At 31.1% G+C, this 16,185-nt stretch overlaps 2 protein-coding genes across 2 annotated transcripts; both read right to left on the bottom strand.

Moving 5' to 3' along the window:
- Window positions 1-11,296: 11,296 nt before the first annotated feature.
- On the bottom strand, window positions 11,297-12,412 carry LOC107061133 (uncharacterized). The gene is made up of 2 exons (XM_015309914.1): window positions 11,819-12,412; window positions 11,297-11,344 (listed from the first exon to the last, which is right to left on the bottom strand). Exons 1-2 carry the CDS (start codon window positions 12,410-12,412, stop codon window positions 11,297-11,299), a joined length of 642 nt encoding a protein of 213 aa, XP_015165400.1.
- A 2,240-nt stretch (window positions 12,413-14,652) lies between these two features.
- On the bottom strand, window positions 14,653-15,807 carry LOC107061132 (uncharacterized). The gene has a single exon (XM_015309913.1). It carries the CDS (start codon window positions 15,805-15,807, stop codon window positions 14,653-14,655), a length of 1,155 nt encoding a protein of 384 aa, XP_015165399.1.
- Window positions 15,808-16,185: the final 378 nt, after the last annotated feature.

Raw genomic sequence — 16,185 nt, 5'->3', positions numbered from 1 at the left:
GTTTGGATATGGTTGCTACATATAGTATTTTATTGTTGGTGTTAGTTTAAATATCTTGTTTGTTTTGCTTATTACTTAATGTTTTATTGCATCGTATCATTAAATCCGTGTTATATAATGGCGAAAAATCTCGTTTTATGTATCGAACAATTTGATGTGATCGCGTCATTATCATAACTTTTTTCCTCATTATGTATTTACTTATTATGTAATAATCATACTTTATCATTTACTCTATCTCTACATTGTAGCTCTACTTTTCTTGTAGGTTTATCTTTCAATTGTTGATTTGTGACATTATTTAATGACGAAAAATGATATAATCTATTCTTAATCCGGTCCTTAGTAAACTTTTCAAAGCCAACTTAACTGCTTACCTTTAGAAAGGCGTTAAATAGGCCTTTGCTCTTATGCCTTTATATATATATAATAGAAGAGAATTAGCTAGTAGTATATAGAATTAGCCACAATTTAAAGTTTATGAGTTCATGATAATCACAAACTTTAAAAAAAAAGAATTGTTCATTGAAGTTTTATTAGCATAATCCAAAAGGGGTGTTTTATTAGCAAAAAGATTCTTTCTATAAACAAAATGTTTCAATGCTAAGTTGATATTCTCCAAATACTAATAGATGCATCTTGAGTTTCAATTGCATCAGATTTATCAGAATTCAGTATTTTCGTTCAATATGAAACATAACTTATACACAAATTCTGAAAATGGTAACAACTAAAAAATATTAGATTTGAATACATAATTCAAAAAGTATAGCGAATTTAATATTAAAAATCTTAAAAGTTAAATCTATCGGGTTTGAAGTCATAGGAATGTCAAAAATATAATGACATTAAAATTGAATATTAGGAATGTTAAAAATCAAACTTATCAAGTTTAAATCTTAAATATGCCCTTATCGTAATGCATGTGTTCCGTCTACATGAGAGGTCGGATCTTGAGGGTCGGTAATGTACTTTTATGTGAATATAATAGCCTTTACCTAGTTATAATGTATATAAAAGCTAATTAAATATCTAAAAATATTTGAACTGTGAACAAAATCTAGTCTAGATTTAACATGAGATCGATATAGAAAGTCATAAACTTCAAATTCTTGGTCCACCTCTCTATCGGAGCAATGAAGAAGACAAATGATTAACGGTAAATTTGTACAAATTAGAATAGCTAAAACATGATATATATTAACAAAATCACCAAAATCCATAAGAATATTAAATTTCAAACTCTATTATTAACATTTCAGGCCACCGTCCCAAAATCTCGAATTGTTAACTGCCCAGTCTGATGCATGCACATTCATGGATCAATTGTCACATCGGGTCTGGTTCTAATCATACCATGTCTAATTAGGCTTATTGACTTGACTCGCATCTCAAAAATTAGCTCAAGATTTATCTAAGGAGCCCAAATTTCATTTATTCACCGATATGGAATATTCTATTCATCACAAACCCGTAAAATTAAAAAATAAATAAATAAAGAAGGACAAATTAAAGAGGAAGAAGAAGAGAATCCAAACAAAATTTCAAATAAATAACAGAAAAAAATTGCATGCATTTTTGGCCTTTGCAAATGTGGCATAAACTACGGTTTCAAATTTCAACTGTTTTTAACTTTCTGTTTCTTTTTTAAAAAATAAATAAATAATAAATTAAATTAAATCCTCTCAAAATATGTATGGACCTGTTAATAGAGCAATTTATTTAGGAAAGAAGAAGTTTTTTAAAAAAAATTATTAGTCACGAGAAAATGTCAGATAACAAATTTAAACTTTTTTTCTTGCGTATTTTATGGAGTTTTGGATCCAATTTTTTTTTATTAAAAAGCGTTTGTATGTGACTTCTTCATCATCATAACTTACTATTTTAAAAAAACTTTCTTCTCCGTTACCATTTTTACGTATAAAATCTTCAAAATTTTATTTGAGTATTTGGATTTGCATTTTGGTAGAAAAAATGGAGAATAATAGAAAGAGAGGGAGAGAAACGTTGAATACGATTTACAACAGGAAGAAACACCAGGTCATGAGGATGAGGATGATGAATGAGGATGATGATTTTGATCAAAATAGGTACAAATGGGATAATGCGAAGGATTTTATGCGAACAGAGGAATGTCATGAAGACGATGAGTCAGGTACAAGTACAGGTCCAGGTGCAGAAACAACAGGAGTTTTTGACTTTCCATGGATTAAAGGAAACAAAGACGTAAACTTCAAAGAAGAAATTGAGGAATGTTTGGATAGTACATTTGCCGTCCCTACCACCACCACCACCAACTCCTACAATTGTTATGACGATGAAATTCACATCGACACTACTACTATTACTACTACTACATCAATTTTCTGTGATAATCAGAAGAAGTTGCTATTAGAATTGGACATTGATATCGATTTCAACCTTGATCCGGATCTAATTGATCAATTTTTCACTGATACTGCACAATCGTCCTGTGACAATGATCAAGTGGATGAAATTGAAGATCAACAATTGAAAATTGAAGTAAACGCCGATCAAAAACTTGTTGAACCCAAGGATGGGAGTTAATTAATTGGAGGTAGCTAAAGTTAGCGGCGAGTCTATGACCATTGAATAAATTTCTTCGACTTCAGTTGGATTAGAAGCATGAAATGTATATACATCATCTCCGATAACTAGCAGTCTAGCACCATGAAATGATGTACAACAAAACAAAAACCAATACACCGACAAGTTCTAGGATCTTGAATTTCAGTTATGAAACCTTTGATAAAAATGTAATATAATAGTTAGATCCTTAACTGAAGGTTTTCGTTACATAAAATTGTTTAAGAAGTGTACAAATTTGTGTTTTTTTGTGGCTATTAATATAATATTACTATAATAATATTCTTAATAATAAAAATTCTTTCACTATTCTATGTGACTGTATTTATTTAGTGATAGAGTTTAAATGAGGTGTAAGTTAAATATATGTAAAACACTAAAACTATCCTTTTAAATAAGTAATAATAAAAAAGAATGGTATCGTATTTGTTCTTGTCATTAATGAAATTCCATTGCCAAACAAGCGACTCCATGATTCAAATTATATATACAAATATTTTTTAATCTTGTGGTCTTAAACATATATGATATATGAAAGTTAAATTTAAAAATTGATCCAAAAATAAAATGAGAAAACACATAAAAAAATATTCCTAAACTTGGCAGCACAACTTACTTTAGCACCTAAACTACACCGACGTTTAAATATCCATTTAACATCTTTCAAGTAATTTAAATACCCCATAAGGGATGATGTGGCAAAGAGAGTGAGTGTACTCTCCTAAAAACGTGTAAAAAAAAAGATCACTTCAAAGATGTTAATGGGGTATTTAAACGTCTGTATAGTTTAAGTACTAAAGTAAGTTCTAAATAAGACAAACAAATTTAAAAATATAGTATATTTGTTTTGTTAACCAAGGCTTATTATAATAATTTTATTATTACTAAAAAAATTAAGCCCTTCAAATTTGGGGGCCTAAGACGTATGCATCATTTTTAAAGGCATTGAGCCTCCCTTAATGGAGAGATAGTTGAGATTCATTCGCTATTAATTAAAGGTTTCAAATTTGAGTTCTAAAAATAAAATAAATGTTGGGAGCACAATCTTTATAATAAGTTTTCTTCAATATGAATACCAAATCACGAAATATTTTTTAGCTTAATTTCATATAGCACACAAGTAAATTTGATCTTTTTTTTCTCTTATTATATTGTGGATATCTCCTCTTGGATGAAGCATTAGTGTACTTGTCGCTACTCTAAAAAATATAAGATGTGAATTAATACTAATTAATATTACGTATAATTTTATAAAAAAAACATAATAATTATGATAAAACGTCTTTTCATGATTTTCAGATAATAGATAAATATTTTTTTATTAAATAAATATGTGTGAGACATTAAGGTTGTATATGGAATTATTTATTTAAATTAATGTATAATATTAATTTAAATAAGGAATCGGGGAAAAAAATAAAGAAGAAGAGAAAAAAATATATTCAAATTTGATAATGCAAATCTAAGAAATAATCTGATTTTATTTAATATAAACAATCTAATATGATTTTAAGATGTAAAGAAAGAAATTACAATATTGAAAATGTGAATCTATCCTAATTACCAGTTAACATGTGGACGGAAAAAGTAAGCATATTAATGAAATTATGAAATGATAAATGAATTTAGATATTATTATTTTGGGAAAAGAGTCTGAAAAATACATTAACTTTAGTTGAAATTATTGTTACAATATCAAACCTTTTTATATCTGCACTATTTAATAGTGTATTTTAAAGGTATATATGTGCCAGCGTAGATACATTACTATTTAAAATGATGCAATATTTATGGTGTCCACGTGGGAACATATATACTTTTAAAATACACTATTAAATAGTGTAAGGAGTAAAAGATCATTTCCAAAGTTCGATATTGTTACAACAATTTTGTGGAAAATTCAAAAAGAAATATTTTCTAACTATCAAAGTTCGGATATATTTTAGACTTTTTTCCCTATTATTTTCTCTTATTTTATTGTGGATATCTCTTCTTTCATGAAGCAGTTTATTGTCCCCAAGTATTTTAGAATATGATTCCAGCATTTTATTGTTGAAACAAGTTATCCACAAACACGTATACTACACTCGTGATGGATTGAGGATTTTCATTCGGGGAGTTCGAAAAATAAAAGTATAAACATGTAAATATGTATATGAAAGTTAAATTTAAAAATTGATCCAAAAATAAAATGAGAAAACACATAAAAAAATATTCCTAAACTTGGCAGCACAACTTACTTTAGCACCTAAACTACACCGACGTTTAAATATCCATTTAACATCTTTCAAGTAATTTAAATACCCCATAAGGGATGATGTGGCAAAGAGAGTGAGTGTACTCTCCTAAAAACGTGTAAAAAAAAAGATCACTTCAAAGATGTTAATGGGGTATTTAAACGTCTGTATAGTTTAAGTACTAAAGTAAGTTCTAAATAAGACAAACAAATTTAAAAATATAGTATATTTGTTTTGTTAACCAAGGCTTATTATAATAATTTTATTATTACTAAAAAAATTAAGCCCTTCAAATTTGGGGGCCTAAGACGTATGCATCATTTTTAAAGGCATTGAGCCTCCCTTAATGGAGAGATAGTTGAGATTCATTCGCTATTAATTAAAGGTTTCAAATTTGAGTTCTAAAAATAAAATAAATGTTGGGAGCACAATCTTTATAATAAGTTTTCTTCAATATGAATACCAAATCACGAAATATTTTTTAGCTTAATTTCATATAGCACACAAGTAAATTTGATCTTTTTTTTCTCTTATTATATTGTGGATATCTCCTCTTGGATGAAGCATTAGTGTACTTGTCGCTACTCTAAAAAATATAAGATGTGAATTAATACTAATTAATATTACGTATAATTTTATAAAAAAAACATAATAATTATGATAAAACGTCTTTTCATGATTTTCAGATAATAGATAAATATTTTTTTATTAAATAAATATGTGTGAGACATTAAGGTTGTATATGGAATTATTTATTTAAATTAATGTATAATATTAATTTAAATAAGGAATCGGGGAAAAAAATAAAGAAGAAGAGAAAAAAATATATTCAAATTTGATAATGCAAATCTAAGAAATAATCTGATTTTATTTAATATAAACAATCTAATATGATTTTAAGATGTAAAGAAAGAAATTACAATATTGAAAATGTGAATCTATCCTAATTACCAGTTAACATGTGGACGGAAAAAGTAAGCATATTAATGAAATTATGAAATGATAAATGAATTTAGATATTATTATTTTGGGAAAAGAGTCTGAAAAATACATTAACTTTAGTTGAAATTATTGTTACAATATCAAACCTTTTTATATCTGCACTATTTAATAGTGTATTTTAAAGGTATATATGTGCCAGCGTAGATACATTACTATTTAAAATGATGCAATATTTATGGTGTCCACGTGGGAACATATATACTTTTAAAATACACTATTAAATAGTGTAAGGAGTAAAAGATCATTTCCAAAGTTCGATATTGTTACAACAATTTTGTGGAAAATTCAAAAAGAAATATTTTCTAACTATCAAAGTTCGGATATATTTTAGACTTTTTTCCCTATTATTTTCTCTTATTTTATTGTGGATATCTCTTCTTTCATGAAGCAGTTTATTGTCCCCAAGTATTTTAGAATATGATTCCAGCATTTTATTGTTGAAACAAGTTATCCACAAACACGTATACTACACTCGTGATGGATTGAGGATTTTCATTCGGGGAGTTCGAAAAATAAAAGTATAAACATGTAAATATGTAATGATAATATATATATATATATATATATATATATATATATAAAATAAACTAAGGTTTTTAAATAAACATAATAAAAAAAACACTTGAAAAAAATAGAAAATTGGATTTTCGGGTATCGGGTTTCGATTTCCTAGCTATAAATTAGTCGGCCTCACATTCATGCAAAAAGATAAAAATGGAAAAGATTTCCAATAGTCTTCTTTCTGAACATCAGTCTGCCATGGATGAGCCTGTCCCCGGAAAAACAAGACATTGATCTCGATTTCACCCTCGATTCCGATCTAATTGATCAATTTTTCACAGGCAATTCGTCGAACACTGATACTGCACAATCTTCCTGTGACGTTGATCAATTGAAAGTGAATGAAATTGAACATCAATAATTGAAAATTGAAATAAACAACAATCAAAAGCTTGTTGAACCCAATGATGGAAGTTAATTAATTGGAGGTAGCAAAAGTTAGCGGCGAGTCTATGACCATTGAATAAATTTCTTTGACTTGAGTTGATTAGAAGCATGAAATGTATATACATCATCATTATCTTCAAATAAGGTCTTTTCTCCGATAGCTAGCAGCCTACAAAACAAAAATCAATACACCGATAAATTTTGGGTTCTTGAATTTCAATTATGAAACCTTTGGAAAAAATGTAATATAATAGTTAGATCCTTAATCGAAAGTTTTCGTTACATAAAATTGTTTAAGAAGTGTACAAATTTGATTTTTGTGGCTATTAATAATATTACTATAATAATACTCTTAATAATAAAAGTAATTCATTATTCTATGTGACTGTACTTATTTGGTGATGGAGTTTAAATGAGGTGTAAGTTAAATATATGTAAAATACTAAAACTATCCTTTTAAATAAGTGATGAGGAATATTTTACCTATCTTTTATTTTAAATTTGTGATAGAAAAGGTCTTAATAAAATAATAGTGATAATAAAAAAGAATGGTACCGTATTTGTGTCATTAATGAAATTCCATTGCCAAACAAGCAGACTCCACGATTTAAATTATTCAAGAAAAATGTCCAAATTTATTTCTTATAACTTTTAATTATAATTAAGATTATCTAATGATAAAAGTCGTATTGGGATCCAAAGTAAAAATAAGATCGTCTCCGATGACATGGGTAATCTTAGATTAAAAAATAATTAACATCAAGTGAATTGGGAAAGTTACTTTAATCTATATCGACTGTGGTGAGCAGCTCAAGCTAATTAGTGACCTAAAGTCAAAAATAAATCGGAGGTCTAACTTTTAAATATATTTTTATTTTTATATCTGAGATTCAAAATTACTTCTTTCTTTTTAATAAAAACTTCATGTTTTTCTATGGTCTTAAACTAGGCATTAATTCTAAACAAAATAGATTCGTGTATAAGAATTATTTTTGAAATGAATTACTATAGTCTTGAATAATAAACCTTACAAAAATCACCCCTACATTATTTCATATTACTTTAATAAAAATATCTCATAAAAAATATAAAAATATATTTTTATTTATTTTAAAAACTACTCTATATTTATTTTTCTTTCATATTAGATATTGAATACTTATATTAGAATTCGATTAATCTGAATTCATACTATGTAAATCTCATTCATGAAAACACTTTCTATAAAAAAAAAAATCATACTGAAAATTTAAAACTGAAATTATTGATTAATAAAAGAGCAAATTTATTCGCTCCACCACAATTTCATATATTTTCTATTTTTTATAATAATAAATGAAGAAATGACCAAATGCATCAACAAAGAACCGTGCAATAAATATAATTTTGTGGGGTTAGTGATATTGACATCTCATAAACATCCATACGAATCACTAATTTATTTCCTATTAAAAAATATTTATTTTCATTTTTGTTTTCTCAAAGTACTATTTCTTTATTATCCATTTATATATAATTTATTTAATTAGATATTTTTTAAAGATAAAAAAAAATCGTTTAAAATCATCTATATTTTTGGTTGATGATCTATTTTGAGTATTACATAGATTAAATTACTTGTGTCACATCTTTATAAAAAAAAAATACTTCTTATATGCTCACTAATAAACTTATTTCAACTAAATGTTTCCGACTTTTCTATCATTAATCTTACCATAATAATTAATTAAATTAATTTGTCTTTTTTCACCCAATAATAGTAAGAATTTAAGATTTAAGTATAAAATTTAATATTTAAGATTCTTAGCATTATATTCAATATAATTGAAGTTACGACAATAACAACAATAATGACGTACCTGATGGAATTTCATTAGTGTGATTTGAGGAGGATAGAGGGTACACAAGCTAATTAGTGGCTTAAAGCAAAAAATAATTTGGAGGCCTAATTTTTTATTTTTTATTTTATAAATATGAGATTCAAAGTAATCTCCTTTTCTTTTTAATATTTTTTTTCTATGGTCTTAAACTATATATATACAAATATTTTTTTAATTTTGTGGTCTTAAACATATCATGTGGAAGCTAAATTTAAAAATTGATTAAAAAAAAAGAAACATTCTTTAATGTTTCGAAACAAACTAAAAAAGACAAATAAATTTAAAAAATATAGTATATATTTTTTTATTATTAAATAAGGCTTATAATAATTTTTTTATTCCTAGATAATAGGCCTTTCGAATTTGGGATCTAAAACGTATGCCTCATTTTTAAAGGCATTGAGTCATCTGAGAGATAGTTGAGATTCCTTCTCTCTTAATTAGAGGTTTCAAATTTAAATTCTAAAAATAAAATAAATGTTGGGAGCACAATCTTTATAATAAGCTTTCTTCGATATGAATATCAAAACACCAAATTTTTTTTAGCTTAATTTCAAATAGCACACAAGTAAATATGATCATTTTTTTTCTTATTTTATTGTGGATATCTCCTCTTCATTAAGCATCTAGTGTACTTGTCCGCACTTGGCGCTATTCTAAAAAAATATAAGATATGAATTAATACTAATTAATATTACGTATAATTTTATAAAAGAAAACACAATAATTATGATAAAAACGTCTTTTCATGATTTTTTAGATAATAGATAAAGATTTTTTTGACTAAATAAATATGTGTGAGACATGGCCGTATATAAAATTATTTATTTAAATTAACGTATAATATTAATTTAAAAAAGGAATCAGAGAAAAAAATAAAGAAGAAGAGTAAAAAATTGATGATGCGAATCTAAGAAATAGTCTGATTTTATTTAAGATAAACAATCTAATATGATTTTAAGATGTAAAGAAAGAAAGTAGAATATTGAAAATGTGAATCTATCCTAATTACCAGACACCAGCTAACATGTGGACGGAAAAGTAAGCATATTAATGAAATTATGAAATGATCAATGAATTTAGATTTTTTTTTTCTCTTATTTTATTGTGGATATCTCTTCTTCATTAAGCACTTTATTGTCCACAAGTATTTTAGAATATGATTGCAGCATTTTATTGTTGAAGCAAGTTATCCACAAACATGTATACTACACTCCCCACGAGTGACGGATTTAGAATTTTCATTTAGGGAGTTCGAAACATAGAAGTATAAACATGTAAATAAGCCAATAAAACACAATTCCAAAGAAGTAATAGTATATAGTTTGATCCCACCCTCACAAAAAAAAAACTATACATGCATTCAATAATAATATATGAACCACGATGTGAATGTTTGATCATATAAAATAAAATTAAATGAAATTTGGAGTTAAAATTATGTTTGGTTATATTTTGTAAAGAATATTAAAAATTTGAATGTACACACTTCAATATTATCCAATCGAAAATAAAACATATTGTTATAAAATATATGTCACGACCCAATCCACATAAGCCATGACCGGCGCTCAGTAAGCCTAAGCCTACCGAGAAAGCCTAGACCATTTTCTTGCTAAAAATTCGACAGAGTTTCCTCTATATAGGAAGCAATCTATAAATTTTAAACCTGTCAGTATTCAATACACAACAACCCAACCTGCTCCCATAACAACATATAAAGTCTAAAAGATTATCATAATCAAAAGTCAGTGACTTCCACAAAACTTTAGAAGTTCCAAGTCGCCTTTTCACCAATACAAACCAAAATCAATTTACAAGTCCGACTCAAGGAGCAAGACTCTAGGATTAGAAACACTAATATACTTTATTAGTCGAAACAAAAGGATTGTCCACGCGAAGCAACTGCGGGGCTTACTGCATGAGGTGTCAACGCTATCTATCACTATGCTAGAGTCAAGGGTCACCTTCAGTTGAGTTATCTGAAAAGATAAAAAGGAAGCGAGGTCAGTCACACCGACTGAGTGAGTAATAACATGCACCATAGCATTTTATCTGGGGAATACATATAAATAGAACATTATGCAATTTATAAAATAGTAGCCATAGCTTGCTTCAACTAAATTAGCTATTCATGTATGAAAACTGTATTCAAGATATTGCAATAATCACATTCATTATTTACTGGGAGGATCCAATGCCAGTATCGAGTATACTTTCTGCCACTACGGATTTACCATAGCCATCTGACCACCTCGTCAGCTAGGTTCCCTTCTAGAGGGTGGCTGTACCACATTAGTTTTCCTACAAGGTGCACCAGGTCTAACGATCCCGACGTTAGATAATGATGAACTGGCAAGGTTAGCTTCCCGATATACTTCATTATAATTCACATAGATTCACATACTTTGTGTCAAATTCGAATCCAATGGTATGTAAACTCAAAATTCACATAACTTCAAAAGCATCAGCATGTAAACTCATGGTAACAATGATTCATATTGATCATATTATCGCTTGTCAGCATACAATAAATCAATTTCTAGATAAATCACTTTAGTGAAAAACAAGATGAATTTAAAACATACTATAGTTGGAAATCCACTATAGAGGAATTATCACTCACAGTACTTCCGTCGAAATAGCTCCACCCTCCTTCCAGTGATTATGCTACACAATTTCAATAATTTGCAAAATCAAGAATGGAGAACAACCGTGAGGTCTTCTACAATACTGCTTGTTTTGGATTTTAGAGATAAAATCCTTTACCTAGTGTTGAGTTCTATTCTCTTCTACTATTTTTTTCCTTTCCTCTGCTTTGTCTCTCTTACTCTGTTTTTTTTTGTTTTCTCCAACTGCTTGAGTCGGACAACTTCTAAGCTGAAACCCACACTGCCCTTTTTTTTAAGCCTCTTCCACCGCCTCTCTCAAACTTATCTGATAATTAATTTACTAAGGAGGTGGGTAAAACTTGGGAATTAAGCAGTCAACGGGTGTGTTAGGTAAATTAATTAGTTGCTTATTTTAAATGGGCTTGGCCCAAAGCTTTAAGTCGCTACATTCTCTCCCTCTTAAGAAAATTCGGCCCCGAATTTTTAAACATATATATATATTTGCGGGTCTGAATAAATGAGGATACTTAACCTGCATCACCTTCTCGTCTTCCCATGTTGCCTCCTCGCTAGAGTGATTTTTCCATGCTACTTTCACTGTCGCCATCTCTTTCGAACGTAGCTTCCTTACTTGTTTGTCCATTATAAACATTGGTTCCTCTTCATAGGTTAAGTTCTCGTCCAACCGGATGTTTGATGCTTTTAGCACATGTGAAGGGTCTGGTATGTACTTTCGTAGCATTGATACATGAAAGACTGAATGTACTAAAGATAACTCAAGTGGAAGTGCTAAACGATATGCAACAACACCAACTCTAGCAAGTATCCCATATAGCCCAATATATCTTGGACTCAATATTCCTTTCTTCCCGAATCTTAAAACATCTTTCATTGGTGATACTCGTAAGAACACATGATCCCCTACTAAAAACTCCAACTCTCGATGTCTTTTATCTGCATAAGCCTTTTGTCTACTTTGGACTGCTAGCAATCTTTGCCTAATTAATTGAACCTTGTCAATCGCTGACTTCACAAGATCTGGACCCAATACCTTAGCCTCACCAGCCTCAAACCACCCAATGGGAGATCGACATCGCCTTCCATATAACGCCTCGTAAGGTGCCATCTGTATACTCACTTGGAAGCTATTATTGTAAGCAAACTCTGTCAACGGTAGATATTTGTCCTAACTACCACCAAAATCAAGAATACAATATCTCAACATATCTTCAAGAGAATGTATGTTTCTCTCTGACTGACCGTCATTTTGTGGGTGGTATGCCGTACTCAATTCCACTTGCGTTCCCAATGTCCCTTGGAATGCTTTCCAAAAGTGTGAGGTGAACTGGGATCCTCTATCTGATATAATAGAAATTGGAACTCTGTGAAGCCTAACAATTTCATCAATATAAATTTGTGCATAGTGTGCGCCATTATATGTAGTTTTGACCGATAGGAAGTGTGCTGACTTTGTTAATCGATCCACGATCACCCATATAGAATCATAGCCCTTAAGAGTTCGTGGCAATCCACTGATAAAATCCATGGTATTTCGCTCCCATTTCCATTCTGGTATCACAAGTTGTTGCATCAACCCTGCAGGTCTTTGGTGTTCAGCTTTAACTTGCTGGCAAGTCAAACATCGAGTGACATGATTCGCCACATCTTTCTTCATACCCTCCCACCAGTACAACTGATGAATATCTTGGTACATTTTTGTGGATCCGGGATGAACTGAGTACCTGGAGCCATGCGCTGCTTCAAGCAACGTTTGTCTCAAATCGTTAACATCCGGTACACAAACACGATTGCCAAGTCGCAATACCCCATGACTATCCACAATAAAATCTTTATTCTTGTTAAGAATACCTTCATCTCTAATTTTGCACAACCGCATGTCTAGGTATTGTTTTGCCTTTATATCCTCCATTAATTATGACTTCACTTGAACACATGCCAATAATGAACATGCATGCCCTAAACTGAAGGATACTCTACTTTCTTTCAATTTGTGAATTTCTCTTGCTAGTGGTCTCCTTGTTAAGGTAAGGTGGGCCAAACTCCCTATTGACTTTCGGCTCAGCGCATCAGCGACTACATTGGCTTTCCCTGGATGGTACAAAATTGCACATTCATAGTCTTTCAATAATTCCACCCATCTTCGTTGTTGAAGGTTCAGATCTTTTTGTTGAAAGATATATTGAAGGCTCTTGTGATTAGTATATATCTCGCATTTCTCTCCATATAGATAATGTCGCCAAATCTTCAAAGCAAAGACAACTACAGCCATCTCTAGGTCATGTGTTGGATAATTTTGCTCGTACTTTTTCAATTGCCTCGAAGCATAAGCTATGACCCGTCCATTTTGCATAAGCACACACCCAAGTCCCACTCGAGAGGCATCGCAATAAACTACAAATCCTCCGGTTCCCGATGGAAGTACTAATACTGGGTGGTTGTCAAGCTTTCCTTGAGCTTTTGAAAACTTTGCTTGCATGCCTCAGATCATTGGAATTTCACATTTTTTTTGTGTTAGCTTTGTCAAAGGTGCCGCTATCTTAGAAAAATCCTGCACGAAACGCCTATAATATCCTGCTAGGCCCAAGAAGCTTCGTATCTCTATCACGGTGGTTGGTCTTGGCCACTTTTTTACTCCTTCCACATTCTTGGAGTCAACTAAGATCCCTTCTTCAGATACTACATGAGTTAGGAAGGCAACTTGGTTCGAACAAAATTCACACTTAGAGAACTTAGCATATAATTTGTGTTCCCGGAGCGCTTGTAATACCATCCTCAAGTGTTGTTCATGATCTTCATATGTTCTTGAATACACAAGGATATCATCAATAAACATGATCACGAATCTATCCAAATATGGCTTGAACACCCTATTCATCATGTCCATAAATATTGCAGGTCCATTCGTTAACCCAAAAGGCATCACTAGAAATTCGTAGTGCCCATACCTGGTTCGAAAGGCAGTCTTAGAGATATCATCTCCTCTAATACGAAGTTGATGATATCCGGATCTCAAATCAATCTTGGAGAATTTCTTTGCACCCTGAAACTGGTCAAACAAATCATCAATGCGTGGTAACGGGTACTTGTTGCGCACCGTGGCCTTATTTAACTGTCGGTAATCTATGCATAGTCTCATGGATCCATTTTTCTTCTTCACGAACAAGACTGGTGCACCATATGGAGAAGTGTTTGGCCTAATGAACCCTTTGTTTAACATATCTTGTAATTGTTCTTTCAATTCTTTTAACTCTATTGGTGTCATGCGATATGGAGGTATTGATATGGGTTGTGTTCCAGGTACTATATCAATGCCGAAATCAATTTCTCTAACATGAGGTAATCCAGTTAGGTCTGAAACTCACTCACAATATGAACAGATTCTAATTCTGGTACCGCAATCTTCATAGCTCTGACAAATGCCAAAAAGCCTTGACAACCTTTGCTTAGCATCCGCTTTGCATTCATGAATGATATCAGATTATTCAGAGATGAGACTTGGTTGCCTTGTAACATGAAATTAGGCTCACCCGGTATATTAAAGCGAACTATTTTAGAATGGCAATCCACAATTGCATGGCACGAAGCTAACCAATCCATGCTCAAGATTAGATCAAAATCCACCATTTCAAGCTCAAACAAATTTGCTACTGTGCCTTTTCCTTTAACACTAAGTCGACAAGAGTGATACACTCTCTTGACCAGTAAAGATTCTCCAACTGAAGTAGCAACTAAAAAGGGATCTTTCAATAATTTTGGCAATCTATCAAACCTTATTGCAAAATATGAGTACATATAGGAATGGGTTGATCCAGGATCAATTAGAGCCATAGCATCAAATGAACATACTGAAAGTATACCTGTAATGACTGCATTTGATGCCTCAACATCTTGCCTTGTAAGAGCAAACACTCGAGATTCGTCTCTACCGATCGTTCCTGGTCCTCTATCGTTAGCATTTCTATTCTCGGCACCTTTACGGGCTGCCCCAAAATTATCCTTAGCGGTAAAAGCGGCAGAATTTGTCAGTGCACTATTTACTGATGTTGATGCTTGATTAGATCCCCTGAGATAACGTGGGCAATCCTTCTTGTAATGTCCCATCTGTCCGCATCGAAGGCATGCACCAATCTCTCTCCAACATTGGCCTGAATGAGCCTTGTGACAACTAGGGCATATAGTTGTAGTGCGGTTAGTCTGTCCAGTAGATGATATGGGACTTCTACGACTTTGTTTTAAGGTGGAAGCATTGTTGGATGGCTGGATGATGGATGCACCTCCAGTCTGGGAAGCCCTTGGATGGTTCTGAGATCCAAATCCTCGTTTTGTACCCATATCCCCTTCAAAGAATCCCATGGTCCTCGTTCTTTTATTTTGCACTTTAACTGTTCTTTCATCCCTCCATCTAGTCTCCAATTCTCTTGCAACATCTACTGTTTGTGAGTACTTTATGTCTCCCTTTGTCAAATGTGAGGCAAGTGGTTTGAACAATGAATCAATCATACCTCATATAAACATTTTAGCCCGCATAGAATTGTTCATCTTATATGATACATGTCGGGACAAACGAGTGAATTGAATGTCATAATCTTTCCCTGACATCTGTGAGGTTTGTCCCAATCTCTCAAATTGTATTAACAAAACATCCCTCATACTCATGGGCAATAATCAATTAGTAAATGCATCAGAAAATTCTTTCCACGTCAAGGGACGTGAATTAATTGGTCGCCCTGCCTTAAAAGATTTAAACCATTCTTCAGTTATATCTTGCAAACAATAGGCAGCCAACTTTACTGACCTCGTGCTAGAACATTCAAGTGTATCTAAGGCTTTCCGAATTCCATCCAAGAACAATAAGGGGTCTTCGACCTCACTAGCTCC

This window comes from Solanum tuberosum, unplaced genomic scaffold (genome assembly GCF_000226075.1).
Source record: "Solanum tuberosum cultivar DM 1-3 516 R44 unplaced genomic scaffold, SolTub_3.0 scf00118, whole genome shotgun sequence".
Taxonomy (NCBI): Eukaryota; Viridiplantae; Streptophyta; class Magnoliopsida; order Solanales; family Solanaceae; genus Solanum; species Solanum tuberosum.
Note: the sequence above shows the minus strand (reverse complement) of the source record. Positions and strands in the feature narration are given on the sequence as shown.

Bases quoted from the DNA above. Each gene is read 5' to 3' on its own strand.
- LOC107061133 (XM_015309914.1), bottom strand. From the start codon at position 12,412: ATGGCACCTTACGAGGCGTTATATGGAAGGCGATGTCGATCTCCCATT. The intron at 11,345-11,818 runs GTTAAGTATCCT...GAAATTGTGTAG, and splicing joins AAGACGAGAAGGTGATGCAG to CATAATCACTGGAAGGAGGG.
- LOC107061132 (XM_015309913.1), bottom strand. From the start codon at position 15,807: ATGATTGATTCATTGTTCAAACCACTTGCCTCACATTTGACAAAGGGA.